The sequence below is a fragment of the Aythya ferina genome (assembly GCF_964211825.1).
Source record: "Aythya ferina genome assembly, chromosome: 2".
NCBI classification, from domain to species: domain Eukaryota; kingdom Metazoa; phylum Chordata; class Aves; order Anseriformes; family Anatidae; genus Aythya; species Aythya ferina.
Window position 1 is genome coordinate 18,212,280 of NC_140297.1, and position 25,583 is coordinate 18,237,862.

The window sequence follows — 25,583 nt, forward strand, 5'->3', positions numbered from 1 at the left end:
TTGCCCTCTTGTAAACCTGTACTGCACCTTTGGATTCACAGGAAGAAGAGACTGGGTTTTGTCTTGTTATCACAGCCAGTGCCAAAAGTATGAGCATGGGAATCCAAGACATGAAAGAATGGCAACACTTCTACCTCTGCCATTACTGACCATTTACAAAACCCACTCAATGTTCCAACCGTGTCACATATTTTACACCATAATTCAAAAGTTACAACCACATCACTTTTCAATACGCCTGCACACTGCCTGGATAGATGATCTCTATCTATGTTTTTAAGACCTATCCATGTTTTTAAGACCTATTTGGATAAAGTCCTTAGAAACCTTGTCTAACAGCTGGCCTTATTGCTGACCTGCTTTGAGCAGTACATTGGACTACAGCCCTCCTGAGGTCCCTTCCAGCCTATGATATCCTGTGAACACAGCACACAGACAAGCACAAACACACAGAACAGACTCCTCACTGAATTTTACTTGTGTATTTCCTATCATTCATGATGCCATAGTTCAACTGAATTTCCAATACACCAAACATTTGTTATCTACATGGAGATACCAATCATGAGACATATAGCTGTGGCTAATCACAGTTCTAGATGTGGATAAATATATATTAAACAGCTTCTAGTTATATCCCTGAGAGTAGGTACCAGATTTTTTTAGGTTATCTATGTAGACTAGTGACAACAGAACCACGAAGAACTATTTCCTTCTGCATTTTGTTTTTGTGCTATTTCAAAAAGCAGTTATTCAAAATGCAAAAATTTTTCAGTGCCTGCTTCCAGTTAGTAGAAAGAGTCATAAACATTTGCCTTAGTGAGGTTCATGGCAAGAACACATTTCTTCTTAGCGCCTATGGGTCTTCTGTAATTTGAAGCAAAAGCTTGTAATGTGGAAGCTGCATGAGCTCCATTTGGGCTTTTGCATTCAAATCAAGCTGTCTCTCTCAAAAAAAGCTGTTGCTTTATTGGTTACATGTTAACTCCAAAAAGTATGTTTGTCTGCCAATTACAGGAAAAAACTATTGGATAAACCTCCACCTGGTTCCCTCACTCCTCTGCCCAAACAAGACAATTTACATATAAAATCCTCATAACATGATATTTTAAATCCACCTTTTAACCTACTGTGATCCAAGTAAAACAGGAAGACCCTTTCCTAGAGTACTAGCAAAATTTGTGGTGATCATCCCAGAGCAGAGAGCTATGCTGTGCCCTTAGACTTAAGTGGCACAAATACTATTATTTAGCAACTGTGAAACAACAAAAAAAAATGATGCATGTTGATTGTAAGAGCTTTAAAAACTATTTTATGAGTAAAGAGGATGTAGCTATATACTGAAAAGCTAAAACACCTGAGGTATGAGAGAGAGCTTAAAGCCTGAGATTCACCCCAATTCATCAGCATGAGCAGAGCTGAATGTGAAAAAGGCAACATCTTTCAGTTGGCCTCTGTGAACAACATGTAAAGAATAAATAAACAGTCACTGAGCTCTTGTAATGGATCACTTCTAGGCATACTTGAGGGACAAATGCATAAAAGCATTACATATTAACCCATTTTCACATTCATTAATATCAAAAACTGAGCTCTCCAGTGACCTTGTTGCTCTGCTCAGGGCTATGACTAACAGAGCTACCGCAGACTAGACCCCACAACATTCATGGCTCACTTCTCCTGTGCTAATGTGCATACAGATGATTTGAGGAGAAAAAAGCCCACACCCGCATTGATGTTACAATACTTCCCACTTTCTATTCAGTCTCATAACACTAAAGGGTAGGTCAGTCTAGCTCAAGTGTGAAAGAGGGAGTAACACAGTCCCCGAAACAGATCCTAATACCTACTACATGCATCAAGATATCTGAGTGTAAAGAGTCTATTCCAGGCTTCACTACTCACCTGCTTCATGAGTGTCAGTGCACTGCAGCTCAGCATCTGTTTCCCTAAACAGAAACCAATGCTGCTTTGCTATAATTAGATGTTTGGAAATACAACAGACAGCAGGAAAGACAAAGAATTTGGATTTTTGAGCCAAAAGAAGAGAAGTCTGAAGGAAAAAATCCAATGGTCTTCAAAAAGATGCACTACAGCCCCTTCAACTAATCCATCTTATGGCCTAATGACCTCACTATTATAAAGTCACCCCCTCACCATCTAACATAACTTGCTAGATTTTAAACCCAGTGCCTCTCTTCTGTTATATCAAGAACATGGAGAAGATATTCCCTGCCTCTTTTCATCATGGTACCCACTAACTTTTATCACTGGCTGTAGGAATGATATCATAATATTGCATGGATTTTGGAATGCATTCTAGTGTTTCTTTTTAAGTACACTATCAGATAACCCACAGTTGCCTGGGTAGAATTCTTCACCATTCAAAACATTTGATAAATATTGTAAACATTACACTATTGGAATAGAGCAGCCCTAGGCTTCCTTTATAGTCAATGGAGCTAAGGCCATGATTCACCTAATCCGCAAGCTAAAGTCTAAAGTGAGATGTAAAAGGCCCAGTTTCTCATCACCAGCTACTTGGTGAGCACAGGATAACTTTTATCAGCTGTGAATACACACATTAGCAACAAAGAATACTAGAATAATTTAGGTTGCCAGGAACCTGCAGAAGGGCTACGAAGCTGGTGAAGGGCCTGGAACACAAGTCCTGTGAGGAGCAGCTGAGGGTTGTTTAGTCTGGGGAAGAAAAGGCTCAGGGGAGACCTCATTGCTCTCTACAACTACCTGAAAGGAAGGTGTGGGGAGCTGAGGGTTGGCCTCTTCTCACAGATAACTAGTAATAAGACTAGAGGGAATGGCCTCAAGTTGCACCAGGGGAGGTTTAGTTTGGAAATTAGGAGACATTTCTTCTCAGAAAGAGGATGGATATTCCACAAGTACATGTAATATGGGCATTCTGTTCCAGTACTTTCACGTAGTGAAAAAGTATTTCCTGATATCTAACCAGAATCTCCTGTTTTCCAAACTGTGTCCATTACAGTTATCTAAAATCAGCTGATATCTCATCCCTCACGAAATTAACAGGCTGATCTATTAAAATATTGTAATACTTACAATATTTATGCAACCTATTACAATTATTATCAAGATTGGAGTTAGGAAAGGTCTAAAAGCTTCATCATGGTATTTCTGGAAAAGGAAAGTAATGAGAAACCTCCCTTCAGATGCCAAGTATAGAAGTTAAGAGACTATTGAAAAAGACATTCAGGTTTTGGCCCCCTCTTCAAAATCTAGGAACAAAGAAATATAATGAAAATCGATCAGAGAGCACAGCATTCATTTGGAGGAGGTCTATCAATAATTGGAAAGACTAATTAAAGGAAAGTCAGAGATGATACTGTGAGAACTACAGAAAATGTAAGAAATTAGAGCCTCGGAAATGACAGCTGCCCAGCAACCATGCATTTGTAATAGACAAAGCTCCTCTGCCTCTTTGTAATTCAGGAAAGATCAGTGTGTTGTTATCAATATAGCAGAATTTGAATAATAAATTTTGGTGGAGACCATCATTTGCACTCCCTGTTTGGTTCTAAGGGCATTATAACAGCTGTTTTTCTCACCAAAGGCAGCTGGCTGGTGATACTATTTTTCAATTAATGACTCTATACTATGAATAGATTACAGCATGTAGACATGTAAACAGTAACAATTAGTGAACGAAATTAAGCGATAAAACAAAACAGGTTTTGGTTTCCATTTAATTGGAGGGTAGGGAAAGGCAGAGATGCAATAAAGCTCTTCTGGACACAGTAAAATTGGTATGCTGAAGGCTCTCAAAGCAATCTAAGACAGACTGTGTGAATGGATAAAGAAAAAGACAGAACTAGGAAAGCACAGGGAAGTGGAGAATAAAGATACAGAAGACTTAAGCAGCGTGGAGAAAATCTAAGTGGAAATTTTCATTTTTAAATGAGAATGTGATTTTGCATTGAATCCTTAAATGAACAGAGATTTGAGTTATTTAGAATTGAAATTCTGTCATTTTTTCTCTTTACATTGTATACGCACTAACACAAGCTTTCTAATTCTGCACTTATTTGAGCATGAAAGTTGAGCTTTTCAGTTTTACATTCCAAGTCACAATAGAAGAGGAGATGGGACAAAAAGAAAAAAAGCATTATGTTAAACAGAAACACCATGCTGCAGTGGTGTCTGGACCATATTGGTGAACTTCATGTCATATTTTAACTTGCATCTCATGTCAGCTGTGGAAAACATATTTGAACATGCTTATTTAGGATGTATAAAAGGAGAGATTTATATTAGCACAGCATAGCATAGAACAGAACAGAACAGTTGGAAGGAACCTACAAAGATGATCAAGTTCAACTGCCTGACCACTTCATGGCTAAACAAAAGTTAAAGAATGATAATGTGGGCATTATACAAATGCCTCTTGAATACTGTTAGGCTTGGGGTACCAACCACCTCACTAGGAAGCCTCTTTCAGTGTTTGACCACCCTCATGGTAAAGAATTTTACTTTATATCTGATCTGACCCTCAACTGGCACAGTTTTGTGCTGTTCCTCCACACAATATTCAAGGTGAGGCCACACCAGCGCTAAATACAGCAGGAGAATCACCACTTCTGACAGGCTGGCCATACTGCACCCCAAAATGGGGTTTGCCCTCCTGGCTGCCAGGGCATGCTGTTAGCTTATACTGAGCCTGCTGCCAGCCAGCACCCCCAGGTCCTTCTGCTGAGCTGCTCCCTGGCCACTCATTGCCCAGTCTGTGCCTGGGTCTTACATTAATTACTCCTAAATCTCTAATGTATTCCTCTCATAAAATGAAGACCAATTCACATAGGTAAATCAACTCTACCTCTGTGTACATGTTACTACATTTTTAACATCACAGAGTAACAGAATATTCCCAATTATTCTCAGAAACAGATAAAAACACCAAACAATGGGAAGAGGTAAATAAACAATGCACGTGACCCAGAAAAATTAAGACCTGCTCTGCATGTATGTGACATACCAAATATCATAATCCATAAACTGCACTCATTGAATGAACATTTGTGTGAATGTCAGCTAGTGCAAACAAGACTCTTAGTTCAGAGCTCAGGCTTTCTTTCCCACTCCATTTTGCTCTGCTTTGTGCTCCTTTTTCCAAACAAGATGCGGGTGAGTACGTTTAGATGCTATTCACGTACTGCAAAATGTTAAGAGTTCCCATTTCAAGGACCCACACCCCATAATTCATACCTTGCAGAAATGCAGTCTTTTCTTTCTTAAAGATGATATAATGGACCTCTCTGGCTATGTTTTATGTGTGCTCTCACACTTCACACATTTATTGTTCAATTTTCTTGCCATGGATCAGAAAGTGATGAAATCTTCCTTGGAATAGAGGGACAGGGATATTGCAATCCTGGTATTTCTTCATTAGCTTCAGTTTTATTTTTTACAAAACCATATTCTTGCAGCTGGTGGAATTGGTTAATTTCTCTGTCTGAACATTAATATGACCTCCATTACCACACTAAGTCCCTCTCCTTAGACCTTTAAAATAGAAATGATAAAATTACTTTCCCTTTTCTTTCAGCCTGTGGGAGTAATAACCCGATGAGTAATTACCTATGTATGAAAAAAAGAGAGCCCTACCAAAGAGTGTGGGAGCATAAACCTGCTCTAACAGAGAAGTCAAGTTGTACCCTTTACATTTTAGTTTCTAACAGAGCGTGTTCTCAGTGGGCAGTTTAATATCATATGAGATGTGCAGAGACAGACGAGGTCCAGTCAAGTATTTATTTCCCACCTGGGATACAGGCTCATCAAGACTTTTCAGCAGAACATTTTTCCTCAGACAATGTCAATTTGTCATTTTTCACTTGTCGTACATTTAACATTGTTAATGTCAATTAAAAAAAAAGGGGGGGGGGGGGGAGGGAGGGAACGTTTAAACATCAGTGAAAAACAGTGGGGAAGCTTTGGTCTTCTAATGCCCCCTCTGAGCTCCACTGCCTTTCTTTTCCCTCTGCATTTAAAGGTTACAGATGACCATCTCTTGCATCTAACAGGTTACTTCTTCAAGTCAGCTGGTGCCAGTAAACTCCATTGCTATTATCTAAGCTTCTCTGATACTGAGCTACTAAAGCCTGAGGACAGCCAGCCACCAGAGGACATGACACCAGAGATGCTCTACTCTGTGCTGGTGCGGCCTCACCTCGAGTACTGTGTGCAGTTCTGGGCACCACAGTACAAGAAGGACATTAAACTGCTGGAGAGTGTCCAAAGGAGGGTGACGAAGTTGGTGAAGGGCCTAGAGGGGAAGACGTATGAGGAGCAGCTGAGGGCACTGGGCCTGTTCAGCCTGGAGGAGAGGAGGCTGAGGGGGGACCTCATTGCAGTCTACAACTTCCTCGTGAGGGGGAGTGGAGAGGCAGGTGACCTATTCTCTGTAAACACCAGTGATAGGACCCATGGGAATGGTGTTAAACTGAGGCAGGGGAAGTTTAGGCTGGACATCAGGAAGAGGTTCTTCACTGAGAGGGTGGTTGCGCACTGGAACAGGCTCCCCAGTGAAGCAGTCACTTCACCAACCCTGTCTGAATTTAAAAAGCGATTGGACTGTGCACTTAGTCACATGGTCTAAACTTTTGGGTAGACCTGTGCAGTGCCAAGAGTTGGACTTGATCCTTATGGATCCCTTCCAACTCGGGATATTCTATGATTCTGTGATTCTATGATTCTATAGCATTTGTCCTTTCTGGAAGACAACAATTACAGGATCAAGACAAGCACTGGGATAGATGCCGAAGAACCAGTCACAGGTGAGCAGACTGCAGGCACAGCACACCACTATAATCAGGCTTTTGGCAAACTTGAAGCCAGTGTGGTACAAACACCAGCTGGTTCTGGTAGAGCCTCTGACTTGGAAAGACATGGGTCCATGGCTCTCTGGGGAAGCAAGAGGGGACAGCCATGGAAAGGAAATCCCCTATATTATGCTTTATGGTATGAATTTCCTCACACGATTTACACCATTTCTATACCAGTTGAGGGAGCAGTGCATGGCCTTCCTGTTCTTCTCACTGGAAAAGAACATGAAGGGACCTCTGGAAACCCAGGGGAGAGGCAAAGCAAGTAATAAAAAGCATTTGTACAATATGGAAAAAACAAAACTTCCTTCTTCCTGACGTCTGCAAAGTCAAGGATGAAAAGACACATAAAACCATCCAAGAAACGCACACACGTTTCTTTAGAACTTGAAAGGCCAACAAAATTCCCAAAATAATGCATAAAAATTCCACCAGGATTTGTGTTTATTATAGCATTCTTTACACTTCATTCTGCTACAGTTTGTTCGCTATCTGTTCCACAACCACTAAGGAATTTTGTTTTCTAGTAGTCACTCAGTAACTGTCTGCAAAAGCACAGAAGATTCTTACTACTGAGGAAAAGAGAACATAAACATATTTTAAATCAATCCACAACTACATCTTTGCTTCTGTCCCCCGATTTGCACACTTTCAACTCACTTCACTTGATTTACTCTTTGATGCCTTGGTTTATCTAGGCTTTATCTTGGGTTTATGAGTTCAGTGGGGGATTTTTGAAAAAATAAAGTATATATATTTCATGGAGTTTTGTGATACATTCCTCATGTGAATGTGAAATCACCTTTTTTCCCATTTAAATGGATAACGTCACATTTTCCCAAATACCTGGTATTGCAGATGTCACGAGGCCTCAGAAACACTTACTGAAATATATACCAGCAATAATACACTAAAATAATCACCTTCCCTTGTACTGCATTCCCAAGAAATATACGGTATAATCAGTGTCTTCCTTTTACATACCCTGTACATTTTTCCCCTGACAGAGCAGAGAGGTATCTTCTTTCAAGGCTAAAACTCAGTTTAGCGCAGAACACCAATAAATAAATAAATAAATAAATAAATGTTCTTTAACCGAAGATGGAGAATTTCTTCAAATACAGTAAAACATCCAAGTGTTCTTAAGAATATTTACAGAACATAGCACATTTTATTAAACCCATTAGACAATCATTACATAACTACTTTTGATAACCACATTTGTTACCAATGTGACTCATGCAACGTTTTTAAATGTTGGCAACGATATAATTTTCCAAAAAAAAAATCATTTTGACTTACTGGAAAGTACAGAAGAAGTGATCCAAAAAGAATGGTTTCCAACAGCACCAGCCCTGAAGCCCTGATACTCTAGGAAACAAACAAACAGAAGAAAAAAAGACAATACAAAATATTAGAAAATTCTCTGTGTGCAGTTTAGATTCTGAGTTCTTTGCAAAAGGCACCTTCACTTCCACCTGTATAATGCTTCCACAGTAATGCTTATTAGCACAGTATTAAGCTGTCTATCATGTTGTCACGCTCCACATTCTTTAATTCACCAGCCCATTACAATAGCTGTGTTTTACAAAATCCAATTTCAAAAATCACTCATTCCTATGTTAAATATTATTCAACACATTACCTGGATACATTTTCAAACTGCTAAAATGGCTCTCAATTGTGAGGAATTACAGATCATGGAAATTACAGATATGAATTTAACTGCAGAATTTGTTCTGTACTATTTAAATTTCAAGAAGCCCTTTGAACATTTTGACCTGCCTATTTAATATTGATGACTTGGCTTCCACTGTATGTATAAATAATCTACAATTTTACTGAATACAGAATGTACTCTTAGATTGAAAGCACCTTTATTTTCCTTGAAATTTTGTACAAAGACGTTGATTTAGACATTAACTTGTCAAGATTGTAAAATATTGTGCCATTTCCTTACCAATTCTAATGCAGCCTCCATCATAGTTTTCTTCCATTTTAAAGTAAAAAAAATCAATTATTTTCCTTAATATAAAGATTATTCCAGTAAGTTTGATGATTTATGTATAGTGCATCTGCACCTTATCTTAAAGACAAAAGATCAACACTGCTTCCCATTTCTTTAGCTACCTCCTTCCTCTGAGAGGGTCTTTCACTCACTATTCTGGATGTAGGCAGCGCCATCCTGACGGCAAGCAATGCAATCAGATAAGACAGCAAAAGAGGCTTTGCCAAAAATCTTTTGAAAAATGATGCATTTCATGCAATTTCAACCATTTCCCATCATAACATCCTCTCATGGACTGGAATCAATGGTCTGTGGTACTATCTCTAATGGGTTTAGATGGGAGAAGTTTATCTTTCATTAGTAAACCAATCATTAAAAAAGAGCCCTATGTGAGTAGATTTACAGACAAATTTTTGGTGCCCAGGAGTCCAGTTTCAACTTGCAAAAACTGGTGGATTTTTGTTGATGATCTTTTTTTTTTGGCCAGAAAGAAAAGTGCATGTGTGCTTTCCTATTCCTAATCTCCACTTTTAGAAAGTTCTTCCTAATGTTTCTTAAGCTTTCTGTAGTGCAGCTTTAGTTCTGAAACTTAGACTTTCTTAGTAAGAGTTACATATTAAGGATCACAAAACTATTCTGCTAACTCACTCTAAAATTACACCCCGAACTTGAAACATACATATTTCTAGCAAAATTTTCCTATAACATACATGCTTCCACAAAAGGTTTCCTAAAAAGCAAAGCAAAGCAAAACAGAGCTCCACCAACAGCTAAACTACCATAACTCTATTTCCAAATAGAATGCAATGCCTGTCAAAGCAATTGCAGAAACTTGAAAATTGACCCACAAGCAGAGCTCATATTTACATTTTCATCACTGGTCTCCTGCAATGCAAGATATTTGTTTCAAAAACCCAAATTAAAGTGTGTTTTCTTTCTCTCTCTCAGTTAATACATTTTGATGTTGGGTAAAGTGTAAGCTTAATCCCAAATACAAAGAGCTAGACAACGGGTAACTGAAATGTCACTGTAAGGTTCTTTAGGCTCACGCAATCCAATCTATCAGTGACATACCAAATTCAATTGAGTTAGCACTTTATGTAATTTATTTCTGTCATTTGGATAGAGGGGGAAGCTCACCCACTAGTCTACCAAGGTAAAGATGGTCCCACATGCCCACACTGCATTTCTTCACAAAACAGCCCTGCCTCATTTCATCTGCAAGGATGCTCCAGAGACATACACAAAGCATATATATCAACAGACAAAAAATGTCCAAAACAAAACGCATTGATTCTGTATTCGCAATATGTTTATTTGTTTATGAGTGTCCCAAAACTATAAACAAAAAACAAATGGATGATATTATCGTTTATGGTTGCTGTATTAAAATTGCTTATGTATTCTTATTTATGTATTCAGATACACATTCAACTTATTCAAATGGCACTATAAAAATCAATACCTCTAGACAACATTTCAAGACTGCTTTCTGCAGACACTTTTGTTCTGATCCAATATGACACCAAAAAGCTAGAAGTAAATGTTTAGGTGCCAGTTATGAAGCCATTAAATAGAATACTTTCATTAATTTAATTTTAATTATTTTAATTATTTTATATTTATTTATATTAAGTTATATATTTTATACTTATTTATATTAAGTTATTTTAATTAAGAAGTGACTAAACTCTCAATTTTTTTTATAGCTTTCATGTTTGAAGTTAATGGATTGTGCACACTGCTTTGACATGTAGAACAGAAACTGCATATATTTTGCAAACTATAAATGACAGTACGACTTAGTTCACGTTTCTAATGAACACATAACTTTAGTCTGAGAAAGGCGTAAAACTTCTGTGAAGTACACAAGGAAGAAAAGATTAGAAAGATTAGAAAAGGTTAAAATCTGCCTCCAATACCATTTCCTACTTTGTGATGTAAAGTTCCAATCATTACATCATAAGTAAAAACAAGTAGTATCTAGGACCAGAAGATTCCTTATGTAGTCCTGACTCTGCACATTTTGATAAAGCTTTTTTCACAACATCTTTCTAAGACAACACCAGTTTACTCACTGGGAATTAATGCAGAGGGGACTTGACCACAACCAATGAACTCATGTCTCCCACTATCAGTCAACCCTCAAACCCTGAAGAAGCTTTTTTTTCATTTTATACTATGCATCTCTATATGTCAGAATGACCAAGAAAGTAGGTGAAATGGGTATCTATAGAGAAGATGAAAACATTCTTTAAAAATTGTTCTTCAAACAGCTTCTGTATGAACATCCTTTTATAAATAAGTCTTTTGCACCCTGATCAGCCTTTTCTTATCAAGTTTTCTTCTGGATGGCAAGATGATAAGGTAACCTGCAGGGGCATGGAACTGCCACATTTCCAGCACTTCTCCCAAAACAATAAAATCCTATATGATTTCCTTCTCACCTGTGTTCCTGTAGCAACCATTATCTATGAGTTCTGACCATGTACTTCTCTTCTGTGCCCTAAAAGAAATATGAATTCCACAACAACACTGAAATTCAAAATGAACTTGAATCCAGGTCGTGACTGTGCCTTTATCTCAGTCTTTGGGACTTAGAAAATAGAGGTTTTAACCCTACATTCACAGCTTTTTGTAAGAAGATTCTTCAGAAATTGGAGTAGATATTCTGACAGAGATGAATGGCATCCCTATTGATGATGAAAAACATAAATGTTCAAATAAGAAACAGCACCAGCAAAATTCTGTTTTTGCAGTGTAGAGAAAATAAAAAATTGGGAAGGAAATGGAAGCATGAGAACTCTCCCAAACAACAAGTTTGAAATTCCATTTTTTTAATTTTCTTTATTGTAAAGAAAAGTGTATATTTTAACAAGAAAAAGGTAACATGGAAGCTTTCAGTTTATAAAAGACAAGTATATTTATTTGAAATATTTATATTTAATTTGACTCATTTTTTCCTCCAGTGACACTACTACAGCCCAATAAGGTGCAAGAAGCCTTCAGCCAGTACCAAAGCTTTAATAATAGGGAATAGCTAAAAGGGTGAAAACCAAAATAAAAGGTTTTTTACTTAATACATGAGATAGAAGGTATCTTATGTTAGATAGATAGCATTTCTATCAGCCTTGGAGCACCATTTTTCCACCAAGAGTTGAATTTGCCACTACGCAAACTTCACAAATACAGGCACCTAAGGCAGTATGTGTACCTGTAGGCAGCACCACAAATATTTGATTCTTTAGGACTCTCAAATGCACAAAGCAGTGAATGAGTCCACATATGTCAGGACACAAATCTTTACTCTTTTAAGAAAGTAAATGAAAGAATGGAAGCAAATGGCAATATACAGCCTCTGCCTTTTGCTCTCCACCAATGCTGTCTGTACAATTAAAATCCTCCTTCACAGAAATCAGGGCATTTTAGGATAAAGCCCAGGGGAATCTTCTTCCATTTGCATGTAACATCATGTCAATTTATTTCTCTTTTCCTTATCAGCTGCCTGGGCATTTATTTGAGTTTTTGTTTGTTGATTATTTATTTCTCTGGCTGTTCAGCTTGTGTAAGGTCTGTTTATTTGCTGTTTTGTCTGTTTGCTCACTTCCCTTTAAATGATTTCATTTCTGTGTTTAGTTATTTGTGTCAGTAAATCTGTCCTTTCTGGTTTTCCCTGTCTCACTTAATGGTTACACATTGCAGGCACCTAAGTGACAATGCAATTTATTTTGCTTCTAGCTTCATACTAACTTTTATACTTACCTTACCTCTTTCATATGTTTTCCACATTGTTTAGTTTTGTGGGTTTTTTTGTTTGTTTGCTTTGTTCTTTTGTTTTGTTTTGTTTTTAAATCTTCATTAAAAGTAATTATTGCTTTAAGCTGAAGGAGGAAAAATAATGCTTGAACTAGAAATTGGCTTAAATCCAGCCTCCATCCAGAAATTCTGGAATCAAACCAGAAGGAAGCAACTGAAATATTATGGCACGTATTACACTAAAGATGGAGACCAGGTTATGTACTGGTCTCTACCATCTTATTAGTCTTGAACTTGAGTTTCTCTGAAAGAAGTTACAATCCTTAAATCCTGCAATGAACAAAATGCCCAGTAAGACAATTCCAGCAAATCCAGTGCAAGTTGTCAGCCGTAAGAGACATTCAGGAGAATTGCAGTCAGGTGTTTCAGAGGAAGCTATCAAAAGGACCAGCTAGAAAAATGCAAGATAGCTTTAGGTAGATGATAGCAAACAACAAAATAGTGCGAGGACATAGGACATAAAGGCCCCCAGTCGGTGGGTGGGCTTGATAACTTCTGAATCACTGAGTATGTCACATTAAATCTACACAGAAAAAACACCGTAATAGGATGGTAAAACATTTTGCATCTGCATGTTAAATACTTCAAGAGGCATTTATGGAAAAACTGAGTTCATGTGTGACTTAGGCACTGGAACAGGACTCACAGCTGAGGACATACCCTTGTGTTATACAACCGCTGCAGAAAACAGACCAGCACTCCAACTAAAAAAGGATAAAACTTGAATTGTTCACAGTTTCTCCTCTCAGCTGGGATGCAGCTACTAGCAGTTGTGAGATGCCACTGGCCATTTGCACTTCGGTGACTGCTCAAAGTCACGTGGCTGTTGGTGATTTCAAGTAAGAAGTTACAAATATTCACAAAGTCCAGATATACTCCAGGTCATTAACAGCTCAGAGGTTAGTTATCACCTCCATGTGAGACTCAGGATTTGACTGCAGATCTGCAACCCAGATATAGGGGCTACGGTCATGCCACATGATGGATGTCACAACATCTGATGTAGCATGTTTATTCTATAAACAAGTCCAGGAGCAGCTACAGTGAAATTGCCTTTGCAGGCTTCCCCTTGGAAGCCAAGACATAATAGTGGGTCAAGGTCACCCCATAGCAGATTATTTCGGTTACTTTAGCAAGATGCAGTGATGGAGAGGAGACAGAGCCTCTGGGCACGGATGAGGAAAGCAAAGTCAGGATGCTGGGGTCCAAGGCAGCCCACTGAGAAAGGAGACCTTGCCCCTGGGTGTGGGGGTGGTCCAAACACAGAGACAGTCAGAGACATCCTTACTAAAACCCTGGTTTCAGTACTGAAATCTCAGGGCAGCACATACAGATATTATAAATTAGGAAGGCACGGAAGTAAAGGCTGGCTCATTACTTCTGCTGTGAAGCAAACATTGCTGTCTCTCTGGAGCAATTCTTTTATAGAAAGCTTCACTCACTGTTTATTAGAGAAATATAGCTGTTTTTTAACTTTCTCATATATCTTTTCTCATTAATAGAAACAAACAAAAATGCTATTACAGAAAGCAAACATTTATCATAGTTTTTTGTTGTTCTGTGAAGCAATGAGGACTGCAGTCCAGCTGAGACAGAAGCATCCCAACAGCTATCTTTAATACAGAGTAACTCACAGAACTAATCCAATTATATGCTTTGCATCTAATCAATAAACATTAGAATAATTCATAATGAGCATAATGAAACCTAACTAGTCTCAAAGAATTAGTGACTCATATAAATGTTTTTTGGAAGGAGCTTCTACAGGTTATCCAGTCCCATCTCCTGGTTCAGGCAGGACTACTGCCAACAGCAATTGGGTCAGCCATAGCTTTGTCTTTCAAAGCCTTCAAAACCTCCAAGAATGGAGCTAGGTAACTGATGGGTAGCTGACGGTGGTCTGGCACTTTTTTCCTAGTGAGAAAGCTTTTCCTAATGCTCAGCCTCAAGTTCCCAAGCCATAATTTGTGATTGTTGTCCCTTGTTACATCTCTCGACACTACTAAGGAGTGTTTGGATCTGTCTTTATAAACACCCTTCAAGTAGGCTGCTACTAGATTGCTCCTTAGCATCCTCTTTGCCATCCTATTCAAGCTTAGCTTCCACAGGCTTTTCCAGTAGGTTATACATGTATGCTCTAGCACTCACAGGATGACTACTGTCATCCTCTGGGCTCTCTCCAGTTACCCCACATTTCTTGAACCACAGAGCACAAAACTGGACTCAGTATTCCAAGAGCAGCCCCACTACCGCTGAACAAAGAGGAATAACAGCCTTCCTTCGCTTACTGGGTATGCCCCTGGTTTCCTTAATTGTGGTGAGAGCTCAGCATTGGCTCATAGTCCTCTTCAACTTCCTGCTGTTTTTCAGCCAGACTGCTTCTCAGGACATTTGATTAATGAAAAGATCAGAATAAAATAAAGACTTAGAGATAAACCATATGAACAGATGCCTTTGGTAAGATGATGGTATCAAGGCGATGCATCGACCTTCCTCACCAATCTCATTCCAAGACTGGGTTTCAGCCAGTTTTTCTATCCAATTACTGCTTCCAGTTTTGGATCTGAAGGAGCTGGAACTGTATGTGTTTGAGGCAGTAAAAACAGTGTTTTGTTCTCTATTCTAAGTATTATCTTCATCTAATTCATAAAGAAACTGACCAGAAGAAGAGGGCAGCTTCTGGAGGAAAACTGAAGCAGCGACCACAAAAGCTGAGGAGCAAGCACACAGTGGAACCCACATATCATTAGAGAACAGCATGTAAAGCCAGATGACATTCATGTCATAACACTTCAAAAGTGGTATTTTGGTGTTACTGCACTTTTTGGTTTGCTCCCGAGCCTTTCTCTAAGGTAAGAAGGAAATCTTCATCAGTTCTGTACATGCTAGTGGCAGTCCCACTGTTAATTTAGAGCTTTACTGCAGATTATGAAACTAATGAGAAGGTGGGGCGTTCCTAGGTAGCACAGGCCAGGTATCCCCAGTCTTCCTTTTTGTTTCCCCCTTACCAATATGCCTTAGTAGAGCACATTTTCTTGACCAGGGCTGAAAAAAATGCTTTTGGATTTGCTCGCTCTTTGGTCCATCCATTCTATGTTGACCACATCAATAGTCTTTAAGATAAATAATAATTTTCTATCCTCAGGTCTCAGGGAGTAACACAATTTCTGTAGCAAATCACATTAGGAAACTCAAGTCCTACATGCCTTTTCAGTACTGGTAGTGGGTCATAAATAAATGCTTGACAATTAACTGCACAAGGACAATTAAAAAAAAAAAAAGTGTAGCCATCCAAGTTGCATCAAGTATAACAAAACCAGAAGCTAAAATGAGGTATAAACAAGCACAGAAGATGCTGCATTACAATTCTCTGTGGTCCTAAGCAATCCAGGAAATACAGCAGCCTTAATTAACTTTGAATTTCTGAATATTTTCACACAATGCCAGTGATATGAGTGTCAAAGTATTTTCAGAAAGGAGAAAAATGAAAAACAATTAAAAGCCAAAATAAAATCGAAGTAATTCTGTATCTGGTACACTCTATATTAATGAATTAACAAAACTGTAGATTTTTGGTGTCAGTCCAGGAAGCCTGCAGATTTCTCCATGGCCACATGTCACAGTGGATTATATGTAGCATGGTACCATGGAAACATAGTAAGGGGATGACTTGGCATAATTAGATTTTTTTTTCTCTTTTATTAAATAGTTCTGCCATTTTTATAACATAACAAATGACTGAGTGGGGCTGTGATTAAAAGAAAATTTCCTTTGGCAAAGGTGGCTTACCACCAGGATGCGATCTTGCCTTCCAGATAAACAAGGCCTTAAGAAAATCATTAGAAAAAAAAAAAAAAAAAAAAAAAAGGAAGATAGATTTCCTCTTTGGTCTCAACTTTGCATACAACATACTCATATTTCTTAAACTGTAAAGGGTACCTACCACTCAACATACAGCTGCTGGCAAGCACGTATTGATGCATGGCAGAATGGCCCAGAAGCTAGGAAACAGAGAACAGACAGAGGTTTGCTCTGTTATGCTAAGCTGATGCATTTGAAGAGACTAGATAAATCACTAAGCAAAACTACCTCAGAACAAGTGAAACAAAAACCTTAGCTAAAGGTATGCGTGTCAGCAGTGCGGTCACTCTTTGGTGCTTCCAGGAGGAATACTCTCACATGTCCCTTATGTTGCACGTCTGGCAGGTCCCATAGCTGAACTATAGATAATGTACATGTGAAGGCACAGTAGATGTGATGAGAAGCTGTTGGATCATGATTCTGAATTGCTCTCCTACTCTTTTCAAAGCCCTTCTTGTTCAAATTCTTGTTTCCTGCTATTGCTGTTTCTTTACTTCTGCCAAATGCCTAAAGTGAGTGGAGATTTTGTCAAGCTCAAAATACTTGGTCTGAAGTGGAACTGGTTGAAATGGTTTATTGCCAGTTCATTATCTTACTAAAAAACACCTTCCCAGCATATTGTTTGTTTTTTTTTTTTTTTTTTTTTTTCATTCATAAATGTATTTTTGCTTTGATTTCTATCCACTTTTTTTCTAAAGCCCATTGAACCTTTTTCCTCTCCTCTCATTCTATATAACTTTTCCCAAGTACAAACACATTTTTATCTTTTTCAGTGTGTGGAAAAACTGAAGAACTAATTTTCAGAACTGCCATTTCACTTGAAATTTACCTCTAATAAATAGAAAACAGAGATTCTTCTTTAAGTCCCTGAGGCTGCACTAGAGCAAGCAAGATGTTTGGCTCCTTTGTTAGAGACAAAAGCAGTAGCTGCCAGTCCGCAGAAAGCCTGTGACATGAAGAAAATCAGAAGAGTGGTAACACGTTTCATTGTGGATACAGAGGAATGGACACAAAAGCAAGTGGAAAGAGACCTCCAAAGCCTCTGTTACACATACCAGAATGGCACTGTCTGGAAAACAATTCCATTCCAAAAAAAATAAAAAAATAAATAAAAAGAATAAGAAAAAAAGGTTTCATAAATCCACTTTCTTCCTGATCCAGATGCCTTCTAAAAGCATTGGTGAAACAGGAAAAGATACCATATGCTCCCTGGCACAAGAGAACTATCCTAGCACAGGACAGATCTGTCCACATGAAGGCAAACATTTTGAGGGTTGATGGTCTTCCTCATCCCAGGACAAATCACAGCCCGCTACAGCAGAAAGAATAATTCTATTTTAACAATGTCAAAAAAAAAAAAAATTAAAAATGTATCTAAAAGGCTTTCCCCAAGTGCACAGGCTTGTAAGGAGTTAAAAAATTAGAAGAGCGCTGCCATGAAATAAGCAGAGAAGTAAATCATTGTTTTTTATCTTCTCTATAATAAATTCAAAGACTGAGTAGGACTGCTACCCAGCAAAAAGGGAATTTTCAAGATCTCATTTCATTAATGTAGGTTGTCTTACAAAAGTCAAGCAACTCTTTTGCACGAAATGCTTTTCACTTCAAAGTGGAAATGGTTGTGTCTCTTTTGAAAATTTCTTTGCAAAACATTCAATGTGAAATTCTATGCCCTGTTCAACCTCTTATCACACTGACAAATACTTTTAATGATAATTGTTCTCTTTGAATAATAGCCTTCTAATAGAATATGGATTGCAAATACAGTAAATTTCACAGCAAAGGCCAATGTTCCAAAGATAGGCTTACAGTTCCATGTTTCCATTTAAGCTATATTGGCACGTTGTCAAAATCTTCTGGCATTTGCAGTTTTCTGCAATATTCCTAAACCAAATAAATATAATCCTCATGGCTTTTATATTCCTCTTTAAAAAATACTTACAAAAAGGTCATTTTTTTCTATTACTAGTTATAGCTAAGCCCAAATAAAATGTAATCATTAAATTTACTTTTTACTTGGAGGAAAAAAACAAAACAGGAAAAGCAAAGGTCAAGCAGCCATCAATCATAAACCAATTTCATTAAAAGTGCACATGATGTCAGGCAGCCGAGAAATCCCCAAATGCTTTATTTTTCAATTCATGTGGCCCTTGATCTTTTCTATTATAGAAGTAATGAAAGCTGTTATGATATATCATGAAGATAAGTTGTTCTACATTTTGAAGTACAAGTCCTGCTGCATAAAAGTTGCACTATGCCACCTACAATCCAGATACTTGAAAAAATACTATTGGTGAAGAACCCTCACAGTAAAACTAGTTAATGTCCCAGAGACATCTTTGTTATAAGACCAGGAATTCCTTCAGCTTAGATCAAGATAGCTGGCTCTCACCAAATTGTAATAAATGTGAGGGTGAAGGAATATCAATAAGGAGGTAAAGCAGGGTCCAAGTTCAGTTTCAATCTATTCACATCCTTATGGTTAATTTAAAGGTTGAATATGTAAGATGACAATTATCAAAATTCCAGATTGCCTAAAGAGTCTGCTTCACTAGGTATGCCTTCAATTAATGCAGAATGAAGAGAAAGGAAGACAAAAAGGCATTATGTTCTTCAAGAATAAAGTATGCTTTTAATATCGATAGTTGTTTAACCAGCAGGAGATCAAACAATATATATAAAAAATCTGGTGGATTAAAAAAAAAAAAACAAAAAAAAAACAAAAAAACACATTTCACTAGCAAGTACAAGGCTCATTTTGCATGTTCTCCTGGTCCAGTTTACAAATAGCTTTGGATCACCTGAATTGGATTTCAGCTTTCTCATTCAACATGGCATTGCCTATTACTGAAGATAATGCCACAGCTCACTGAAACAGTCTGTATAAATTGTAGCTCAATCATGTGGAAAGAAATAGTTTATGGTGAATTACAGGAGAAAAAACAACCTGATTGCAAAGCTCAAGACCCATGATATCTCAGAGGAAACAAACTGGGCATGATGTAAGAAGAGAAGGGTAGAAAAAACTTGATAAAGAGAAAAAAAAAAAAAAAACTCATTATTCACATGACTAAGAAGGCAAATGAACTTTGGATGATGATCATTACACTAATTTCAAATCAAACAAAACCTCATCATTCTGAAGGTTTTAAATCCAACTCCGGTTTATTTTATTCACTTTTCCTTTATGAGAGCCAAATGGCTAAACTGCTCCAAACTAATAATTTATCTGAGAAATGCTGACCCCCAAAATGGTGAGACTGTTCATCTCCTCAGAATTTATCACACTAAACGATCTTGTATTAAAAAAATTAATCATGGGTTGTATGTTTCACTGAAAATAAAAGCACACTTGCCTTTGAAGGAAATCTTGCTACATATTCCTGCTACCACTGTATGGTGGAAAGACCCAGCCCCACGTCCTCCTTAAGTTATTGTGGACCCTGCACAAGGAGAAAGTAAGGAAGACTGCCCTTGCTCCAAGAAGTGAGAGTTTAAGCTAAAGGAAAACAGATGGATAAGGGCAGATGGGACTGACCAAGGGAGAAAAGGGACAAGACCAAGGGAAAAACAAGGCAATATCACTTATTGTAATGAGCCACCAGCACTCCCAGCCTATCAGTATCACACACTTTGTAAGTTGCTGAATCTGAAAACATAATATGGAGAGCAGGGGAGGCTCTCATAAAGCCCCTACCACGTATGAGGAACATATGAAGGGAACAAGGGGTGTATTTGAAAAACGTAACAAGATGATGATGGAGGCTGGTGTTGACACTTTTGCATCAAATAAATGGCATGAGTAGAGAGGGAAAAGCTTATGAGGGATCTTGAAAACAAGAAGATATAGCTTACGTACGCTGCCAACAGAGAGAAGCAATAAGGACAGCACAAAGTGGCAGGATAGGGAATTGTTTGCAGCATCATGTTGAAGAGATACAAACAAGCCATGACTGCACTTGCCAAAGCCAGAAGAAAACATTGCAGTAGTCAAGGCACAAGGTAGCAAGATAAGGCAAGGATTGGCAGAAGGCATGTAATAAAAGGGAACTCAGAAAGAGTTCAGTGAGACTCTGACAGAGCTGGAGGCAAAGTGAGCTGAGTCCAACAAAATGTTAGATAACAAGCAGATTCCTACTGTAACTAAGAAAGCAGTAGCTGGGACATCTTTGAGGGAACCAGGAGGAGATGAAGGTTTCTTTTCAGGTCTACTGATATTGATGAGAAGTTGTCAGAGGAAAATGTCAAGATTTTACCTCAGAGGGAGGGAGGCATGTCTGGGACAGAGAAGGCAGAAAGCAATCTGACTGTTCGCAGCACAAAGTCCTAAAGAGAAGCTGACAGTATAATGCTGCTGCTTGTGATCTATGAACCTTCAACTTTCACCCAAAGAAATAATGAAAAGAATGAGGAATAGGCATATGTTTTAGTCTGAATGATCTGAAGAGGCTACAGTCAATTACAGTCTCCAAATCTGTGCCCTGTCTATTAGCCAAAGACATGTCAGCTCAGGGAACCACGTACAAAACCTTCTTCCATAGACAAACATCTATGATTGTCACTGCTAAAATTTCAAGATTTGTTGGTTGAAAAGTCCCTTCATTACAAGATGGGCTTTTGCTTTGAATAGTTCTTCCTAGCTTACACTAAGGTGGTTATAATAAAAAGAAAGGCCTAGTTCAGATGGAAGTCTGCTCTTGGAGAGGGAAGCATGCCAAGGACATCATGCAACCCACCAGGGGCTTAGCTATTGCTATTGATTGTACAAGGAAGGTTCACAGCAGCATACAACTCCAAGACAAATAGCAGGATAAATAAATAATGCCACTGCTATTCTGCTGACATGACAGGAAGTCCCCTCCCAATAAACCTGTAAGCGTCCATTCACAAATCCAAATGAAACTGCAGGTAAATGCAACTGTCCTGAAGTTACTGCATCAAAGAATCAGTGGTAAAAGCTTATCATTGTGTGAATGGCCATCTAGTTTACTCAGCTTCCCTGAAAGGAGCATACATATGAGATAGTCTTCAAGAACCAAAGACCAACATTAGCAGATGAACAAAAAGCTTAGCAGTTTAGTTTAATTTCTAGCTCCAAAACTGCTTTGGAAAAAATATTTTATGCTGTACTAGTTCTCATTGTTGGGAAACATATGCTGAGATTCATGGATTCAATTATCTTTTTTTTTTTAACATTTATTTTAAAAGGAAAATCAGATTATTATACAGTTAAACTTATATATGCATTCAAGGCTACTACAGCCTTGTCTCTCCCTGGTGACAGCTATCTTCCTAGCCAGGATCCTGTATTAGAAATACTCTGTTATCTGCTCCACTAACTAGAACATTGGGTCTCTATGCTGTAGAGTTTTATGGAACATTGAAGGAATAGAAGGTGACAATGATTCTGAACTGCAAAGTTTTGAACAGTGATACATAAAGGCTAAGAAAGTACACGCCATGAATCAGTCTGAAAGCCAACATGGAGCAAATGTATCCTAGTCCACTGCTGATTCATGTCACTTTGAAGGCAACATACTGCCCTACAATCTTGCATGTTTTCTGGATGGCCACTAAGAAAATGTGCTAATTCAACATTGCAGAGACAAAAAATTGGCTTAATATAAAGATACAGGAAGAAGATTGTGAATTTTGGATCCTTACAGCTATTGCTGAGTATTGATTAAAAGTCTTGTTTAAGACCTACCTTGTCCATTAGGGTAGACCCTGTCTAGTGAGCACCATTGCGTAGCCTAATTGTGCCTCCTATTGCCCTGCTCATTCCATTAGAAGAGCATCCACTAGATATTCTTTTTATACATTTATATCTTTATTTTCTTCACACATCAGTTTGTCCTGGGGCCTACAATGTCTAAGGTGGAAATAGATTTATTTTTCTGTTTGCAAGTACTCAATTTCCCTAAACCACTTATTATAATAAATGGAAATACACTCAGATGTGAAACCTGTGGGCTTATGAAGTGAATGCCACAACACCCTGCAAATGAATGGCAATAACAGTGCTGCAGCCATCGTTCACTGTCTTTGGGAACCACAGCAGCCACTATGTCATTTCTGATTTTCAACTGCTAACAGAGCCTAACAGCCCATGCACTTATCTTTTCAATATGGCATTCTGCAATTATTTATGTGAGAATTAATAAAGGTACAGCATCCCTTAAAGGCATATCTTAACTATGCAGAAAAATAGGAAAGGACATCTTATGAGTTCTGTTTTATGAATGGAGGAAATGAGAATTCCACTAAAAGTAACATCTGTTTTGAAAACATCATCAACGTCTTTAAAGCTGCACACCTCAAGACTCCAATAAACTTCCCCAAGAAATCACAAGAAACTAGGTTCTCACCCAAGGATGTAATGAAGAAAAGGTGCATAAAGCACTGCACAGAATATGTATGTGCTGAGTGAACTGTTGGGTATGCCCACCAGCACAGCATGTAAAGGCAGCTGCTCCATCTGCACAAGATCTTTTCCCTCTATCAAGTTTCCACTTCAGCTGAAATGTCAGCAATTGGTGTCTAGGGAGAAAAAAGCAGAATGTGCACCAAAGATTAAAGGCATCCAGGCACAAGCACATCAAGATGCTGCTGTAGTGTTAAAAGAGAGAGAGAGAGAGAGAGAGAAAGGACTGGCTGATTTACATTAGAGAAAAAGGTATGTTTGCAAAGCCAGCAAGCTTTAATATTTAAAGATGTATCACACATCAATAGCTTGTGATTATCTCATTCTGAATTATTGCATCCTATCATGGTTGCAGTAAGGATGAAAAGAAATTCTTGATTTCTTAGTATTAAAAAGAAGAACTACAGCATTCATTTGCATGTTGTCTTTCCATCTATGTGGAGTTTTATGCAGTGTTTAAAATGTCATTGTTTAAGGCCGATCTTCATGGTTTGGAAATCATATTTAGCAGAACATTTAAATGCATTTACACTAGAGAGTATAAATAGGAAACTGGTGCCATAAAATATCTAGTCATCTTGAACCCCAGTCACTGGAAATCTATATTCAACAAAGAGTAAAAACAATATAAAAACAGTCAGTTGCTGTTATTTACCACAGTGAAAATGATTTATACTTGTTGATGATTAGCCAAGTGGTCTTGTTAACTGCAAGCTTTAATTTGATCAGTGTTCCATATATTTTTTTTCTTCTCTAATGCATTTTTGTGTTTGTTTGTTTTTTTTCCAACAGTATCCATAAATGGGTAATAAAATATAACACAATAAAATGAGGTTTAGTTATAAATTTCTACTATTTGGAAGCATATACGTTTTTGAATGTGGCAAAGCCCTTCATTTCAATGGGATCTACTGCACTTCTTTATCCTTGTTAATGCCATATGACAACACCCTTCTGAACCACTGTTTTGAATATTTTATTCTAAGCACTTTTCATGTTATTTTTAAGAGCTGAAAACAATATTTTCCAAGTGTTGTGGTTGCTGTCAGTGTGAGCAAAGGCTGGTGTCATGTTCTCATCTCTCCTTGATCCCTGGGGCAGAAGTAGCAGCTAGCCTCTTCCACTTGAGGGCTGAGATCAGCATCTCTGTTCTCTTTGCTAGTAGAGTTCTTACCATTTGTAAGGGCATTTATGACTCCTCACAGCAGTAGTATTCTACCTGATAGCTCCATGTTTGCACTAGTATGCCACTATGAAAAGATCAGTTATTTTCAGCTCTTCATTCTGATCCTTTTGATGGCAGTCTAATAATTGATGAACTCTTCGGCTTCTTTGTAGGTGATGTCCTTCCACAGCCCAGTACGTTTGGAAGAACTTGTTTACAAGGCTGCTGGTTTTAAGATTTTGGTAGATCTTTAGTCCTTTAAATCATATGTTAACTTTGAATTAAAAAATTTTCTTAAGCTTTCTGTTTCTTCCTGATGGTGTTTTGCTCCGCTGCCCTCACATTGCATTTAGTCAACACTGCAGTTGGTTGCTCTCTGGTTTGAGCTCTCCATTGGTTCACATAACACTCCTTACACAGATGAATTCTCTCCTACTTTGTTGGTAAATTTTCTTCTAAAATCACTGTTTAGCTTCTCAGTTTTGAGAATATTTGCTTTACTATCAGTGATTTCTGTCCTTGCCTATCCAGCTACTTCTGTTAGGTTAGCCTCATAATTTATCCAATCAATAATAATGGCATAGCACACAACGTTTGCTACTGTTCACCTTGAGCTGATTTGTTTTTTAGTTGTTAAGACTTAAGAGAACATTTTGTATCTCTGTACACAGCCATACAGATCTTATTCCATGGGGCTGAAAGATGTTCTGCAAGATCCTTTCAGACAGTCTGTCAAAGCCTTTTGAAAAGCAAAGAAAAAAGAGGAGCCTATTAGTTTATATGCTCCTTTCCAATTGCAAGCCTCAGTTTAAGCCTGTTCCCTGTTTTGCATCCACTGTCGCTTCATCTTCCTTAGTATCACACTTCAGAAGCCTGGATGTCTCCCCAGTTGCAGTATTCAGCAAGATCATCCTGTTGGGGCCCTCTAATAACACTCCAATGTTCCTTTTCCTGGGCTCCACTGCAGAAATCCTTCAATGCCATCAAACTGGTGCTGTCAGGTGCTGTCAGCATTTCTGATGGGATTTGATCAATTTTCATCTCCTGGGAGTTTTTCTGCCTCTTGTAGCTCGTGTTAATGTCACAGTCAGGCTTTCCAGCTTTCATTACTGTTTGGCATTGTGGTTGTCTAGAATAGTTAGAGATTTCTTTCAAGTGATATACACATCTGCTTTCCCTTCTGTATTAGCTGTTAATTATTTTTTTTCCTTTTTGGCTTTGTTTGGCAAACTTCCTTCATTCACTCCCCTGCTGAAATGCTTTGTCTTTTCCCTCTATAGCAGCAGCATCTGCTCTCTCTCTTATATTTCTCATCTTTCTCTGTCTTTCCCTACAAACCTTTTCATTAGTGGCTTAGCTTCTGCTACTCCTTCTGTGCATTCCTCCGTCATTTTTTTTGTTTGTTTGTTTGTTTGTTTCTTACCACTTCTCTGCTTTCCAGTTCTCCTTCTCTGC

At 38.1% G+C, this 25,583-nt stretch overlaps 1 protein-coding gene across 2 annotated transcripts in view; it reads right to left on the reverse strand.

Moving 5' to 3' along the window:
* GPR158 (G protein-coupled receptor 158) overlaps positions 1–25,583 on the reverse strand; it is a 194,536-nt gene that overhangs the window by 76,950 nt on the left and 92,003 nt on the right. For both annotated transcript variants that reach the window (XM_084511197.1, XM_084511196.1), the window contains exon 5: positions 8,157–8,225. In XM_084511197.1, coding sequence (XP_084367323.1) covers positions 8,157–8,225 — 69 coding nt within the window. The remainder of the gene's footprint in view (positions 1–8,156; positions 8,226–25,583) is intronic.